General features: G+C 47.4%; 4 protein-coding genes across 4 annotated transcripts; 2 read left to right on the forward strand and 2 right to left on the reverse strand.

Annotated features, from left to right (window-relative positions):
- Positions 1–5,189: 5,189 nt before the first annotated feature.
- Positions 5,190–5,716, forward strand: HD556DRAFT_1304013 (uncharacterized protein; the record flags this gene model as incomplete). The annotated part of the gene is made up of 2 exons (XM_041299639.1): positions 5,190–5,633; positions 5,684–5,716. The coding sequence occupies 2 exons, from the start codon at positions 5,190–5,192 to the stop codon at positions 5,714–5,716; spliced, it is 477 nt and encodes a 158-aa protein (XP_041165629.1).
- A 2,898-nt stretch (positions 5,717–8,614) lies between these two features.
- Positions 8,615–10,154, reverse strand: HD556DRAFT_1489416 (uncharacterized protein; the record flags this gene model as incomplete). The annotated part of the gene is made up of 3 exons (XM_041308779.1): positions 8,615–8,957; positions 9,000–9,439; positions 9,663–10,154. Coding segments are annotated over 3 exons (1,275 nt in total), but the record flags the coding sequence as incomplete, so codon positions are not given.
- Positions 10,155–10,347: 193 nt separating this feature from the next.
- Positions 10,348–12,439, reverse strand: HD556DRAFT_1332024 (alcohol dehydrogenase IV). The gene is made up of 8 exons (XM_041301786.1): positions 12,229–12,439; positions 11,903–12,140; positions 11,549–11,842; positions 11,378–11,496; positions 11,291–11,328; positions 11,064–11,241; positions 10,940–11,012; positions 10,348–10,887 (listed from the first exon to the last, which is right to left on the reverse strand). Exons 2-8 carry the CDS (start codon positions 12,068–12,070, stop codon positions 10,705–10,707), a joined length of 1,053 nt encoding a protein of 350 aa, XP_041165631.1. The 5' UTR covers positions 12,071–12,140; positions 12,229–12,439; the 3' UTR covers positions 10,348–10,704.
- A 270-nt stretch (positions 12,440–12,709) lies between these two features.
- Positions 12,710–13,908, forward strand: HD556DRAFT_1437800 (uncharacterized protein; the record flags this gene model as incomplete). Its single annotated transcript, XM_041305753.1, has 6 exons — positions 12,710–12,909; positions 13,013–13,105; positions 13,168–13,180; positions 13,244–13,456; positions 13,544–13,597; positions 13,660–13,908. 6 exons carry the CDS (start codon positions 12,710–12,712, stop codon positions 13,906–13,908), a joined length of 822 nt encoding a protein of 273 aa, XP_041165632.1.
- Between the last annotated feature and the right edge of the window lie 9 nt (positions 13,909–13,917).

The raw sequence follows: 13,917 nt of genomic DNA on the forward strand, positions 1-13,917 counted from the left end.
CCCTGCATATGTAAACACCCACCGGAACACTCAAGTTCCACCCTTCATGCTCTGCTGTCACTTCCACTTCAGTATCATGAAACTCCGCTCCTGAAACCAAACAGGATTGTCACCTCCATGGCAGAACAAATAGGTTTTCGGACTTGATGTCCTGTATTCCCTGATCCGATCCTATCATTTACGATATCCGATACATCCTTACACCTCCGATGTTTTCCGTTTCCGAACCGTTTCCTGAACTGGCAAAGTCAACTCCGGAATGCCTCAAACATTCAACTCCTTCGGATTCTCCTTGTACCAACTAGAATATACTTGCTCACCCACCATGATCCGTTGATCAATAGGGTATTGTGCAAACCTTCTTTCTGATTGGTACTACAGGAAATGCCTTAGACTTCTGACGTCGGATCCGCATTTTTGCGGAACCCTTATCTTCGGACTAGCCGTGTTCTTTCCACTGGTTGATTTCCAGTCCGCCTCCATGTTGGATGGCACCTCCTCCGGTCAAAGTCCGGACCCCCTATCTACCATTCGTATCCGCCACCCATTTAGCATTCACCTTGTATTGGTATCCATTACCCTCCTTGTAAAGGAACTCCGTCTTTCATGATGGTTTTCTGCCAAGTGTTCGGGTTTTGTTTCCTCTGACAATGGCCCGCTCGGGTTCCTGCCTCCGAAATTCGGACGGCACTCTTTCCTCCGCTCTAGCCCCTATTTTCCCTTACACCATCCGGAAATGCCTTGTTGATTCTCCTCCGACATTAGGAATGTCTTTCGAAAGGGCAGATAAGAATTTTGCTTCCATTACGTCCTATGCAAATTCCTGACCATTTCCTGGCTTCATTATCCACCTCCAGGCCTCTGATCCGAAATTCCGGAGCTCATCCGATTCATTCTCCGGAAGTAGGTCCTGGAAAACCATCCGTTTCTCTCCAGAAGCCTGTCAGTTCTTACATCCGACTTCCCGTCCGAAATCAACAACTTTCCGAACCCCTCCGCGTTTTACCCCTATTTTCCGGAAGTTTGTAACTCCGGATCTCTATTGGCTTTCTTGATGAAGGTCTCCGCCCCTCCGATCTATAACTCCGGTTTGCTCCTTGTCATCTCTGAACTTTTCCGGATCAGAATAAACATGCTTTGCAATTGTTCTTTACTGTTACTGGTACCACGTCCACTCCAGTTCCTGCCCATATTTCCTCCGGGTCCAGGAAATTAATAGCTCCGGATAGCTCTGGATAGCTTCGGATAGCTTCGGATAGCTTTGGACGTCCAGACTTTTTTAGTACCAAAAGTATTCCTTCATGTTATGGCTCCGGATAGCTTCGGATAGCTTCGGATAAGCTTCGGATAGCTTCGGATAAGCTCCGGATATCTTTGGATATCTTTGGACGTCTGGATTTTCAGTACCAAAGTATTTCTTCGCATTATAGCTCATCCGTCCATTCCGTTATCAAATCTCCATGTTTCCAAAAGATCTGTTCACTCCTCCGCTCCAGGACAAGTTACACCCGCTCCGGATCCGAAACACTCCTATGGGTATTCTATGCCATAGCCCGGACATGTTTTATACAATTGTCCATCCTCCGTCCTCACTTTTCCACTCTGCAATCCTTCCATCCATCCTCCTGTCCTTTTTCCTCAGTATACCAATATCCGACCTTTACCCCTATTTCCGGAACTCAATCGTCCGGATTTCCGATGGCTTTCTTGATGGAAGCTCCTGCTCCTACCTCCGATGCACCCTTTGTCTCTGGACCGCCTCCATTCGGAATGGATATACTTTGCAATAGCTTGTAGTTGCTTCGGACCCGCTTCCGCTCCTGTCTTAAAGTCCCTCACCGTTCAATATTGTCTTCTCTGGAATCTGTTTCGGATCCGGAAAAGCACTGGTGATACCTCCGAAATTTTTAGCACTACAGTCCTGCGTTGCGTTATATCTTCCGTTCCATTCCGTTCTTGTGACTCACGTCCAGTTTCTTCCGAAAATCCAAAGCTCCTGCTGGAACCCTGTGCCCATTTTTCCTCCATCAATGTTTGGAAAATTCTCCCAAAAGGGGGGATAGGGACTCCGCTTGAGTATTCACTTCACCCTCTTCAGCTTGTGTTCCATCCGGAATTTGCTTGCTCCGTCCCATAACGGAACAATTTTCACCATCTCGTGCAGTCATACATACATGTGCAGCTTTCCTATCCGACCCGTAACCTATCCGGACCATCCAGATGCATTCTCCAGTCGGATCTGCTTCGGATGACCATGGAAAACACGCACATTGCATTGCACATCATTGGAACATGTCCGGATTCATCCATCCTTCATTTATCAAGCCTGTCAAGAGTCATCCGACACTTCCACCTCACTTCCCTATGTTCCGATCCACCTCCTATGGGTTTCCGCGCCATAGCCTCTATCCTCCGAAGCTCCGAAAATCCGAACCACTCGCAAACACCTCTGTCCTATTATATACATCTCCTCCGATGATCCATTCTCTTCCTCTGCTTTTCCGACTCAATCTCCGTTCCGACTCCCATTGTATATTTCACCATAGACCCTGGCATTGCCAAACACTTACGTCCGGACCTCCTATCATGTTTTCCGACCACATCCGACCCTAATCCGAAAAACCCAAGTCCACCGAGTCACTTCCACTGATAAAACCAACTATATATCCCTAGTTAACGCAGTTGCCTGTTGCAGGACTTGCGAGCTAGAAGGATCCGGTCCATTTCAGCATACACCTCCACCTGACCAGTGTTGACCTTCGGACCATTGATTTCCTGTCCATTGCACCCTTCCGGAACTGCCTGGAAAGCATTTCCGAAGATCCATCCAAAAATCGCGTCTTTGCAGATATCGTCAATCCACGTTTCCGACTCTCTGTGTTTCCGATGCTTTGAGTTTCCGATATCCAGTATCCGTGTTTCTGATCATCCGTCCGTCCCATCATAAGGATTTCCATCCACCACACGCGTTTATCAAAAGCCTCGCACCGGATGCAGAACCCTGCTATTTGCGTTAACTTTCAGTACACCTAGAAACTCCGTCCACGACCTTTGATAGTGTGCAATCCGTGCTCCGGAACATTTCCGGTCATAGGGGCTAATTTCCGGATTTCCGATGATGCACTTATCCTTAGCTGTACCTCAGCACAAGCTCTGCTTCGTGGAGATAGATATGTCTCACAGGACTCCTCCGTCACATCAGAAAGAAGCCTGCATTTCTGCATTCACTCTCGCCCTCTTTTCCTGCACTCGCTGCATTTCCGTTATCCTGACATGAAATCCTCCGCTCCGTGAGCTTCCTCCGATTTTCCCACGCATGTTCCGGACTTCCGGTTACCTTCGGAATTATCCTCAATGTGTTCCAGACTTCCGCTCCGGAAATCCATTTGTCCTCGCGTCCCATCGCCATTCTTCATCACCGTCTATGACATCCAGTCTCCAGATGAAGTACTAGGCATAATAATGAACCATGCATGTGTCAGGAACATTTCCGAGACCTCCGGAAATTTTCACTCATAGGAACCAATCCTCCGGAATCCATCCATCATTATCCTTTGCCATATACCAGCAATCTCCATTCCGAACTTCCTAAGTCTTCAGCCTCGAGGGCTCGGCCTTAAAAGGGGGATACTGTCATATCCCGTATTCCGGACCTACATCCGACAATATTCCCACGCCTCATCCGGACCTTCGGACACCCTATTCATGTCTCCAGTCCTCTATCCATCCGGATCCCTGCACCCCTGCACATCCACATCCACATCCACATACATTTACCTCCATACCTCAATCCACGTGTCTCATCCAGATGTCCGGTCCGGTCCGGTCCGATCCGATCCGATATACGATAAGCTTCCTAATTCAATTCCTGTGCATATAACGTTAACACAGCCTATTCCTCTATTCGGTATTCCTTGTCCTCGGTATCTCGGTTATACTTACTACCGGTATGCTTACTGATCCGTTAACCTATGCTTCATTTCCGACTCGCGCTTGATAACTTTGCTTATGCTTCATACATAGCCTCGGGCGCTTGCTTACTGATCTTTCTGTTATTTCCTTAGTATATAAACTCTTGTATATGTCCTGTAGTTCCTCAGTCTGAATATCATATTAGTCCTCGCACTAGATCTCACTCTAAGTCCTCACATCAGTTCTAGTCTATCGACTTAGTCAAAATCCATCTCGGGCCTAGGGAGAAATTCCCTAGGCCAGAGCTCCACTTATCCGCTCATCCGCTTATCCGCTTATCCGCTTATCCGCTTATCCGCTTATCCGCTTATCCGCTTATCCGCTCATCCGATCCTCCGAAGGTTCCGGACGTTCGTCCGAAACTTTCCCGCGGTCCTCCGGACCTATTCTGCTTCGGACTTTGTCCTTGCAGCCTTTCCTCTGTTTGCTTCTACTTAGGACTTGTCCTAAGTAGCCATTACACGTATCCGTATCAGGACGAAACCTCATCGTAATTTCCGGAAGTTCCTCCGGAACTTTCCCGCACTCGTCCGGAAGTTACTTGCACTCGTCCGGAAAGTCCTTCCGAACTTTCCTGCGCTTCGGACGTCCTTCGGACGTCCTTGGACTTTCTTCGGACATCACTCTGAAATTAAGGGCACATACTCGGGTAAGGGGCGCAGCGCACGAGCTGAAGCCAAGCCCCTCAGAATCAGTCCTACCCTTTGTGCACGGTCTTAACAGGACCCCAGAACATTCTCCCAAAAGCTGAGGGTTGGAGGATTCAGAGTCTGGGGAGGCTTATGGCTCTCTTGCACTCCCTGAGACTCAATAATCCAGACAGGATCCTGTGGTGGTTGCAGATTTTGGACTGGCAGCACTCGACAATGTCAAATGTGAGCAAGCCTTGTCGATTGAAAGACTCAATGCCTGATGGATTATTTAGAGTGTCCTCAGCGACGCTACATCTGGAAGTCAAATCTCAATCGATTATTATTTCCTTGGAACTAGTAGATTGCTTACGATTGTCGGCATCAATTTGAAGGTCTATTCCATCGAGGATATGTCTCAGGCGCCGCAATTGCTCGCATGCTTCTTGTTGCCTGCACCTGTATGTGGTACACATTTCCTCTCCAACAACTCAAAGGACAATGGTGCACAAAGTAGGCCGCAGCCTGGGATGCAACAAAAAATGTGGAAATCAGATCCTACTCATCGAATCATATCCCAGGCTGAGCATGTCGCCTTCCCTCCATTTTGTCATTTCTACCAGGATTTTCTTCGAGCCTGACTTCATTAAAGGGGGGTCAATGGCAATACCTTGGAAACATTGGGGCCCGTTGAATACTCGTATTTTCCAGCACTGTCCAGATGTTGTTGATTCTGCTGCTGGGAGTCAAATCTTGAAGGTGGAACATGCAATTGACACAACAGATGGTAATGATTTCTTGGAGTACAGTTTGCGTGTGATGGACTTTAGCCCATTAGCTATCAAGTATGGGCAGGGCCTAGGACGGTTGGTGAGAGAGCCATCTACAATAGACTTGGATGGACAGTCGTTAACGACGTCCTTGCCTTATGTTGAGGTTGTGTCGAGCAAGATATCCAGCTCTACAGATGAGCTGCTCTTGTCATCGATTGATGAAGACAGAATTAACTCGTTCCATGTCGATAATTGCTTTGTAAGCTCCTCCCTGTCTCAAGGAAGTCTGATCTGATTTTATACCTACAGGTCAAGGTCATTAAGATTTGGGAAGGGGTTTGAAGTGTGCTCTATTCAGGGCAATACATAAGTTCTACATGTAGTGGAAGTAAATTGTTAATGTCGAGGATGCAATTGAACAGAAACACGTATAAAGAAAGAGGAATTTTAATGGCCCAGTGAGAATGAGAAGCGTATGTTGAGTGCTTGCGAGACACGTGAAGCATTTGGCAAGGATTGCGAAGCATCGTATATCCAGAGCCTGTTTAGCGCATGGCAGGGGGAGAGGACTGCCAGTTGCAGCCAGTGCACTGGTGCTTGGAGCCTGAAAGGTGACTCTCGTGATATTGAACGTCCCCGCTGGTAGCATGCTACTGCGTGAGGCACCAGCGGCATTCGAGACCCTGGCGGTAGAAGTATGGGCTTGCTGGCGACGAGGACATGGCAGCTGTGCCAAATGCCCTTTCCCACTGATGGCATCAGCGCTACGTTATATGGAAATATCATCCGAGTCAATGGTAGATGTATTCGGAAGGTTAGAAACCTAACATATTTCCCTCACGATATGGAGATGTTCAGCATGGGAGTCCTGTGTGGGTGGTTGGATATTATGGCTCTGGAGGGCAGAGGGTGAGAAAAAGATGGTTGATCACGTTCTTTGTCATGGGACGTGATGGTAGTAGCGGTGCAGTTGTTATGTCAAGGTGGGGAATGTCTGTTGAACTGGTCAGAGGTGCATTGAATCTGCTACGACATGAAGACTTACATTGTCAAAGAACCCATGGTGAGTCCAGCGAGTTGTGGTCGAGGCTTTGGGCCTGGAATCGTCTGCTGGAGGAGTGAAGTTGAGGTAATTGCAAGATGACTGTAAAAGCTTTACTGCAAGACACTTGTTTTCGACGGCGTGACATGTCCATGTCAGCGTGAGAACATGATAAGAGACACTCTCAAGCTCATCTCCGCTTTCAAGTTGCTCTAGATCTGAGGAAATATCCGTGTGCAAACTACATACAAGCTTCCAGGTCGACTTGATCAATTGTTATGCTGATACAAAAAAAATAAAAGAAATATTCTCTTCCTTGTTGCTGCATCTGCACCAAACCAAGATCGTCATATTGCCAACTCATGGTTACTCAGACCAATACCCCCTTATATCGGGTCCTTGGAATTGTATTGATAGGTTGAGTTCTTTCCGATGATCTTTCACACTAAGAGGCTGTTCGGCAACCAGATGTTGCCTAACATTTGGCAAATGTCATCTCGGCTTGGATTTCGCCGAAGTTCGGAGCTTGAATCATAGGCTGAATTCAGACTAACCCTAGCACGCTGACATGGGCTGTAGGGTATAATACACTGTCCTTACATTTGTACTCTATGCGTCCGTACACCAATGGATCCTCAATCGCGACTCCAGTGTTTCATGCCCCAACATCCAGAAGTTCAATGGCGCCTCATCCAACACTCAATCCTTCTAGTCAGCATCTTAATCAGCGCTACAGCCAATCTACTACAGCCGGTGTATGCCAAGGATCCAGAACCGTATCATACATCTGCTCTCTCGGGTGAAGGCTGGGTGATAGAGCTATTGACTGGCCACCCAGAACAGATTCGTTGTGAACTTGGCATGCACGCACATGTGTTTGCACAGCTTATATCTGAGCTTCGTACCCTTGGCTATACCAACTCCAAGTTTGTTTCGCTAGAGGAACAACTCGCGATTTTTCTATATACGTCTGTCACAGGACTATCTGTCAGGCACGTCGGCGAATGATTTCAACGCTCCAATGAAACAATTTCTCGGTAAGTACACACTATTAGTTATGATTTGCAGATGTCTCATTGTATATCCTATGTACTAGTTATTTTCACAAGATGCTCAAGATATTCTCGTCTTCACCCTTCTACACAAGCTATATTCACTTGCCAGATGACTCCATTCCTGATAAAATTCGCTCTGACCCTAAGTTCTGGCCGTTTTTCAAAGATACTATTGGGGCTATTGATGGTAGCCACATTCATGCTTTGCCTCGTGCATTCGAACGAGGTCCCTATCACAATCGGAAGGGTTTCATTTCGCAAAACTGCCTATTTGCTTGTGATTTCAAACTCAATTTTACTTACACACTCACCGGCTGGGAAGGATCAGCCACGGATGCACGTATCTACGAGGCTGCAGCAGGCCATGACCTTCGAATTCCTGCAGGGAAATATTTCCTTGCAGATGCAGGCTTCCCTCTGCGGCCTGAACTACTCGTTCCGTACCGCAACGTGCGCTACCACCTTGCAGAATGGGGCCGTGCAGGTATGAGGTACGTGTACTGGTGTTATTCTTTCTACAATTCAGCACATTATTTACAGGCCAACTATGAAAGAAGAGCTATTCAATCTGCGTCACTCGTCTGCTCGAAATGTCATTGAGCGGATTTTTGGTGTCCTCAAACAACGTTTTCGAATCCTCCATCTATCACCGCCATATGCTATGGACATACAAGCGCAGATTCCAGCAGCGTTGTGCTGCATTCACAACTTCATCCGTTTTCATGATCCCTTGGAAGGTGCGCTACCTGAAGCAGACTATTCGGACGCTCACAGCACACACACCGGCGCTAACTGGGAGTAGGCAGTAGAAGAAGCTTTGGCCGCAAACAACGATCTGCATGCACAGCGTGATCTCATTGCGCATGCGATGTGGGTTGAGTATCAGCGTATTTTAGAAGAACGATGTGTCCTTGGTAACAATGATGACGATATTTCAGATGACGAGGATGGACTGGACTAATTCTCACTAGTAGCAAGCACCATGTACTTGTATTTGATCCATTCCAATTGGTATATGATTCAATGATGCACGAAATACATGTAGAATGAGCAGTACATGAAATGGATACTACATGTTAGTACGAGACGAGAAATGTAACAAGCACGGCAAACAAGCGCGGCAACACAAATGGTATGATAGTACTACTGCAGAGAGTCCAAGAGCTCTAAGATAAATGCACGGCGTGTCTCATAGTCATCCTTGAGCCCAACATAGATAGCAAGCTTGTTATCCCCCCCTGCAAGGGAAAATATGCGCAGGAGACTGGCTCTCTGACCAACCGACAAAAAATCCCCATCTTTGCTGTGCATAATCTCTAGGCCATGAGAGATGATATTTGGTACAGTTGGTACAACAACCTGAGGGACTGGTGGTGGAGGCGGAGCGGCTATGGTCTTCTCGATAACATCTGTGAGGCGGTTGATGCTACCTTGCATGTTCATGACGGCAACTGCTGGCGTAATCTTCGCAGCAAACTTTGCAGCACTATTTATTTCTGGCTGCATGCCAACTTGGGCTGACACTCACGCCTTCTTGGGAGCTGGTAATGATACCAACGTTGATGAAAGAGGAACAGGATTGATGAACGTGGGAGGGGCAGTGCGTTGAGATGAAGAGTCGACAAAAGTGTCAGTGCGCATGCGTTTACTGGACTGTGAGCCGGCAGCCTGAGTAGTAGCGGAGGTTCCATGAAGTTGGGCACTAGGTGGCATCATCAAGTCAGGGCTCATGTCGGGCACATCACTGGGGGCAGCGGCTCCAGAAGTGTCTACATCCATCTCAAGAAGGTCAAGGCCTCCGTCAAAAACATCAAGCACGTCATCTGTGGTATTGACAGACAGAGGAGGTGTAGTAGCCGGGTGTAACGCATGCCTTCCACGAACGCCACTATTATTGCCTAAGATCATCTGCATGTTGTCATATGGAGCCCACCCTTTGTTGCGAAGGGGGCGCATCACAGCTCGTGACTTTTGGGCATCAGTCAAATGCAATAGAATCGATTATAATTACATACCTTGGGGTCAACATACGTATCCCAAACACTGGCGGCAGCTGTCCCCTCGATTCCAGCCCCCGCACATTATCCCAATGGAAACCAGACACGTTGCGATAGATCTCGATTTGATTGTAGATTTTTTTGAGCTAAAACATGCTCGTAAACTTATAATCATTTGAGAAATGATCACATACCGATGTCCACTTTGTCTTAACCATCTTGCCCGTCTTCGGAGGGCCTATTGTTTGAATTGCATGATTGTCGTTGATAGCAGTGGCTGCGCTGTTGAAGGTGGGCATCATGAAGTTCCCACCATCACCACCCGCTGCCCAATTCTGAATCAGGTGTTGGAGTAGAAGGTCCACTTCTGTGTCTTGCCAGTGTGCCTTTACATTGTCCAACATCGATGTTACTTCAGGTTGAGCCATGAGGACTGTAGTAAAGCTAGCACAAAGAGCAGTGAGTGCAATAACAGAGGTGCAGAGTCTCTGCTGACGAGAGCAGTCAATAAGATAAGAGTTCATGGTAGATGTACAGGTATGAGATGTAAGGTTTGAGCTCCGACAATTGAGACGCTTGAAGCCGAGAATCCTCACATGACATTTGCCAAATGTTAGGCAACATCTGGTTGCCGAACAGCCTCTTAGTAAACACAGTTCAAAATATGTAGAAAACGGGTCTAACCTTTTTTCCCCCTGCTGACTACTCTATCGGTACCGTCATCATATGCTGGACTCGAATAGTATTACCACCCCTTGGCGCCCGCCTTTCTTTGTAATCTTTGCCAGGTCTTCCCGTATCTTGTAAACTGGAATCACGGAAACGAGCCCATCGGCTGAGTAGTCCTACCACTATCGTTGATGCACTTCAATTACGCACCACTGACGCACTTTTGCATTTCCTTCGACGGATGGACATGATGCTGTCCGAACCACCAAAATAAACAGAAAAACCACCCAATTTAATTTCCTCAACTTGTTCGGGGCCGGCATCGCGAGAAATAGTTGAGTAAGGCTTGTGCATATATTTATATCGGTGTCATCCACCACTCGATAACGAGCAGGACTTGAATCAGTAAATGCTCTCCAAAATAATCTTGACCTTTGAAAGCAACTCTTCATCCTCTTGACCAACTGCACGGACCGCGATCTGTTCAATGTCGGCCGTTGGTACCCCATATTGGCTCAACGTCCTCTGCAGTCCGAGCTCTTGCACAAGGCTATGGAAACTGAGAATTCATTCTGAGTGTATGGCAAAAGATACTTGCCTAGCGATCATGTACGATAGTTTCTTGACATCTCCGTCAACAGTCCCAGTTGATGGCTCTCTGAGATATAGTAAGGCTTCAGCAAGGTACTCCTTGTCTTCTTGACTTGCTATTTCCGCTTGTAGGTTGACGACCGGTGCAAGTGTCAAGCACTAGAAATAGATCGTGATCAAGAAACTATGCGCGGGTTCCGGGTGTACTGACTGAGGTGATGCCATGCGGTATTCCATATGTTGCTCCGAGCTTATGACCAAGCGTGTGAGATAATCCTAACGAGCTTCACAAGAAATGATTGAATGTAAGCCACCACCCGCGTGAAACAACTTACCTATGCTTTTCAATCCTCCGCGGCCATAAACTCATCCATGACGCAACTTGCAGCCTCTGCCTGGCAACGAGATCTTCGCTATCTTTCTTTGATAATACAAGAAAACGGAAAAGATCAGCGATGGCAGCATGGCATAGCCTTTTCATTGGTAAGGGCACTCCAGGTCTGTATAGACTCTCTGTTTCCAGATATTTAGAAGCATAAATCATCATATATTATCCTCTTACCGACTGCATGGTCCAGCGCACGCACGCCAGTAGAAAGCCTTTGGAACGAAGTGAGCATACACCGGGGTCACTGAATTGATTATCTACCATAATTGTTCAGGTGTTGAAAGAGTCAACTCGGCGTCCAGTATGATCCCCGCTGGAGTAAGCTGTTGATGACTGATAGCTACCTTGTCACCCTGTTTATTGGTATAACCTGCGCTACACTAGAATATCTAAATGAGAAAGCGAGTTATTTATATCACTTCGAGATCTTACCGTGTACTCGGCCGCACTCAGGGTTGTTGGTATTGCGATTTGCCGCAAGAACTCCAGCTCTTTGCCAGATGTTTCTTGTGCTCTTTGCTGCTGCAGCCTGAAAATAATAGCCTTTGATGCATCGACGGGAGAACCTCCACCAACGGACACTATAATATCGGCGTTGACTTCACGAAACTTGGAGACGCCGTTCTCGATACCAGCCTCAGGAGTATGCTCCCCGATTTCCGAGAAAGTGGCACCAAATGCATTGTATTTCTTCAAGATGTTCTCGATTTTCTCCACGATACCAGTCTACGCTCCGAGTCAATTATATTGATTGATAAATTTGAAGTGATTCAAGCATCGACTCACCTTGTCGCGGAGAGACTTTCCTGTTACGATAAGTGCTCGTTTGGCTCCAAGAGTGTCCAAAAGTTTTGGGAGTGCGGTTTCAACGCACTTGGGCCCGTAGTAAACGCCCTCGAGTGTGTTAGTATATGCGTAAGACCCAGCTGGCACTGTCTCATTGGCAGTCGTCATGGTGGATAAGAGGTATTAATAATGTTTATTTCCTGTGAGTGAGTGAGTGGCCGCGGTGGAATTTGATATGCTTCATTGAGAGGACCGTATAAATAATCGCCATATCATAAGTTATAACTGTCATTGCGACAATTGTCATTATCGATATCAGTACTCACTGAGGCGGCAGCCCACATGTGAAACTCCAAGTCCACTGGCGAGTCGTGCACTGGCACAAGAACCTATTTGCACAAGGTTGGTTGTATTGACCTTTAGTTGTTGATCTGTCCGACATAACGTGCCGCTTGGCGAAAACCACTATCTGACAAGTTCCTGCCGGGTGAAACGGTACCGCCGCCCGCGGACATGGCCTGCGACTTGCTCGGCCCGGTAACAGTCTATTTTTATAGTAATTTTCCATCGAGTGGACTGACATCCTACTTAGATCCCAAATCTCACGACAGCGAACGACCATATGCATATGTGCATGCAACTTAAAGCTTAAGTACTGGTGGTAGCAATTATTTAAATAACGCAACCATGAGCTACCTGCACAAGTTTCGTCGACTACCCACATTGACCCCACTGTGTCCGACGGCCAGGAGACTTAATACTCTCTACAATAAAAATTGCGCCTCCAGGATCCAGCTATTCTCGTCCATGTCAGATAGAAGCAACGAACCTACCCAGAACTCTGGACAGCCGTTTAACTTTGCCGCCTCATTCCGCGAGACTGACCCACCAAACCCCAATTGGCAACTGAGGCAGGGCCTCCCAGACCATGTCGAACCTGGAAAGTCGTGGAAAGCAGAAGAAGAGAAAGGCTGGAAGACTTGGAACCTCTCAGACATATCGCCAAGGTACGCGACCTCGTGCAGTGTTGTACAAACAGTGGTAGCAGAAGTTCTTGCTTCTCAAACCTAACCTTATCGTTCGCATATCACTGACTTGAACTGCTGACAGGGAGATATATCCTTTATTGACTTCATGCATCGTGCCTCGCCCCATCGCGCTTGTGTCCAGCACGTCTTCCGATGGGATACCTAACCTTGCTCCGTTCAGGGGAGTTTTTTTCAGCACATTTTAGCCGACCAGTCTGACCTAACTTCATTGTACAGCTACTTTTCGATGGTGCGTCGGACATCTTTTCGAATGCCTTGAAGTTGACTTGTTTGTGCTGCTGGTACCTGAAAGGTCGCGCACAATCCGCCGTTATTGAGCATTTCCTTCTCTCATTCTCCGCGGACTGGGAAGTCAAAAGATACCAAAGAAAATATACTCGCGACAAAACAGTTTACCGTAAGCATCGTCAGCGAACCATTCATAGAAGCAGCAAATATCACAACTGTCGACGCCCCTGCTGATATCGACGAGTGGGACATCAGTGGTCTAACCAGATCTGCCAGCGTAAGCCCATTCCGTTTAGCAGCCGCAGCAGTTGTTGATTATGTGTCGTTCGCGTACGTATTGACCGCAATGCTTGCCCTTACATAGATAGACGTGAGGCCCCCATGGGTCAAAGAAAGTGCCATCAGTTTTGAATGCGAGGTAGGCATGCACTTTGTTGTTTTATTTGCCATGTTCGCTTATCAATGACATCGGCTTCACAGTTGTTCCATTCCTACGAGATTCGTCCGCCCAATTCGGACGAGGTCACGAACACATTGGTCTTGGGCCTCATAAAGCGGACACATATTAGAGAGTCCGTTTTGACTGCAAGCGGGACCGTTGATCCCGCTAAGCTTCGGGCCGTGTCACGCTTAGGCGGTGATATGTACGCCAGGATCGGTGAAGGTTTCGAACTTTCCAGGCCACCTTGGACAGTGATACGAGGTCAAGTCACGTCTGAAACAGAGTAGGAAGTCTGT

Source organism: Suillus plorans (assembly GCF_016647745.1).
Source record: "Suillus plorans strain S12 chromosome Unknown HD556scaffold_5, whole genome shotgun sequence".
NCBI lineage: Eukaryota > Fungi > Basidiomycota > Agaricomycetes > Boletales > Suillaceae > Suillus > Suillus plorans.

What these genes read in the sequence shown, in the direction of transcription:
- HD556DRAFT_1332024 (XM_041301786.1), bottom strand. Translation starts at nt 12,070, where the DNA reads ATGACGACTGCCAATGAGACAGTGCCAGCTGGGTCTTACGCATATACT. An exon ending in GAAAGTCTCTCCGCGACAAG is followed by an intron (nt 11,843 to 11,902) that starts GTGAGTCGATGC and finishes CTCGGAGCGTAG; the next exon opens with ACTGGTATCGTGGAGAAAAT. An exon ending in CGGAGGATTGAAAAGCATAG is followed by an intron (nt 11,013 to 11,063) that starts GTAAGTTGTTTC and finishes TTTCTTGTGAAG; the next exon opens with CTCGTTAGGATTATCTCACA.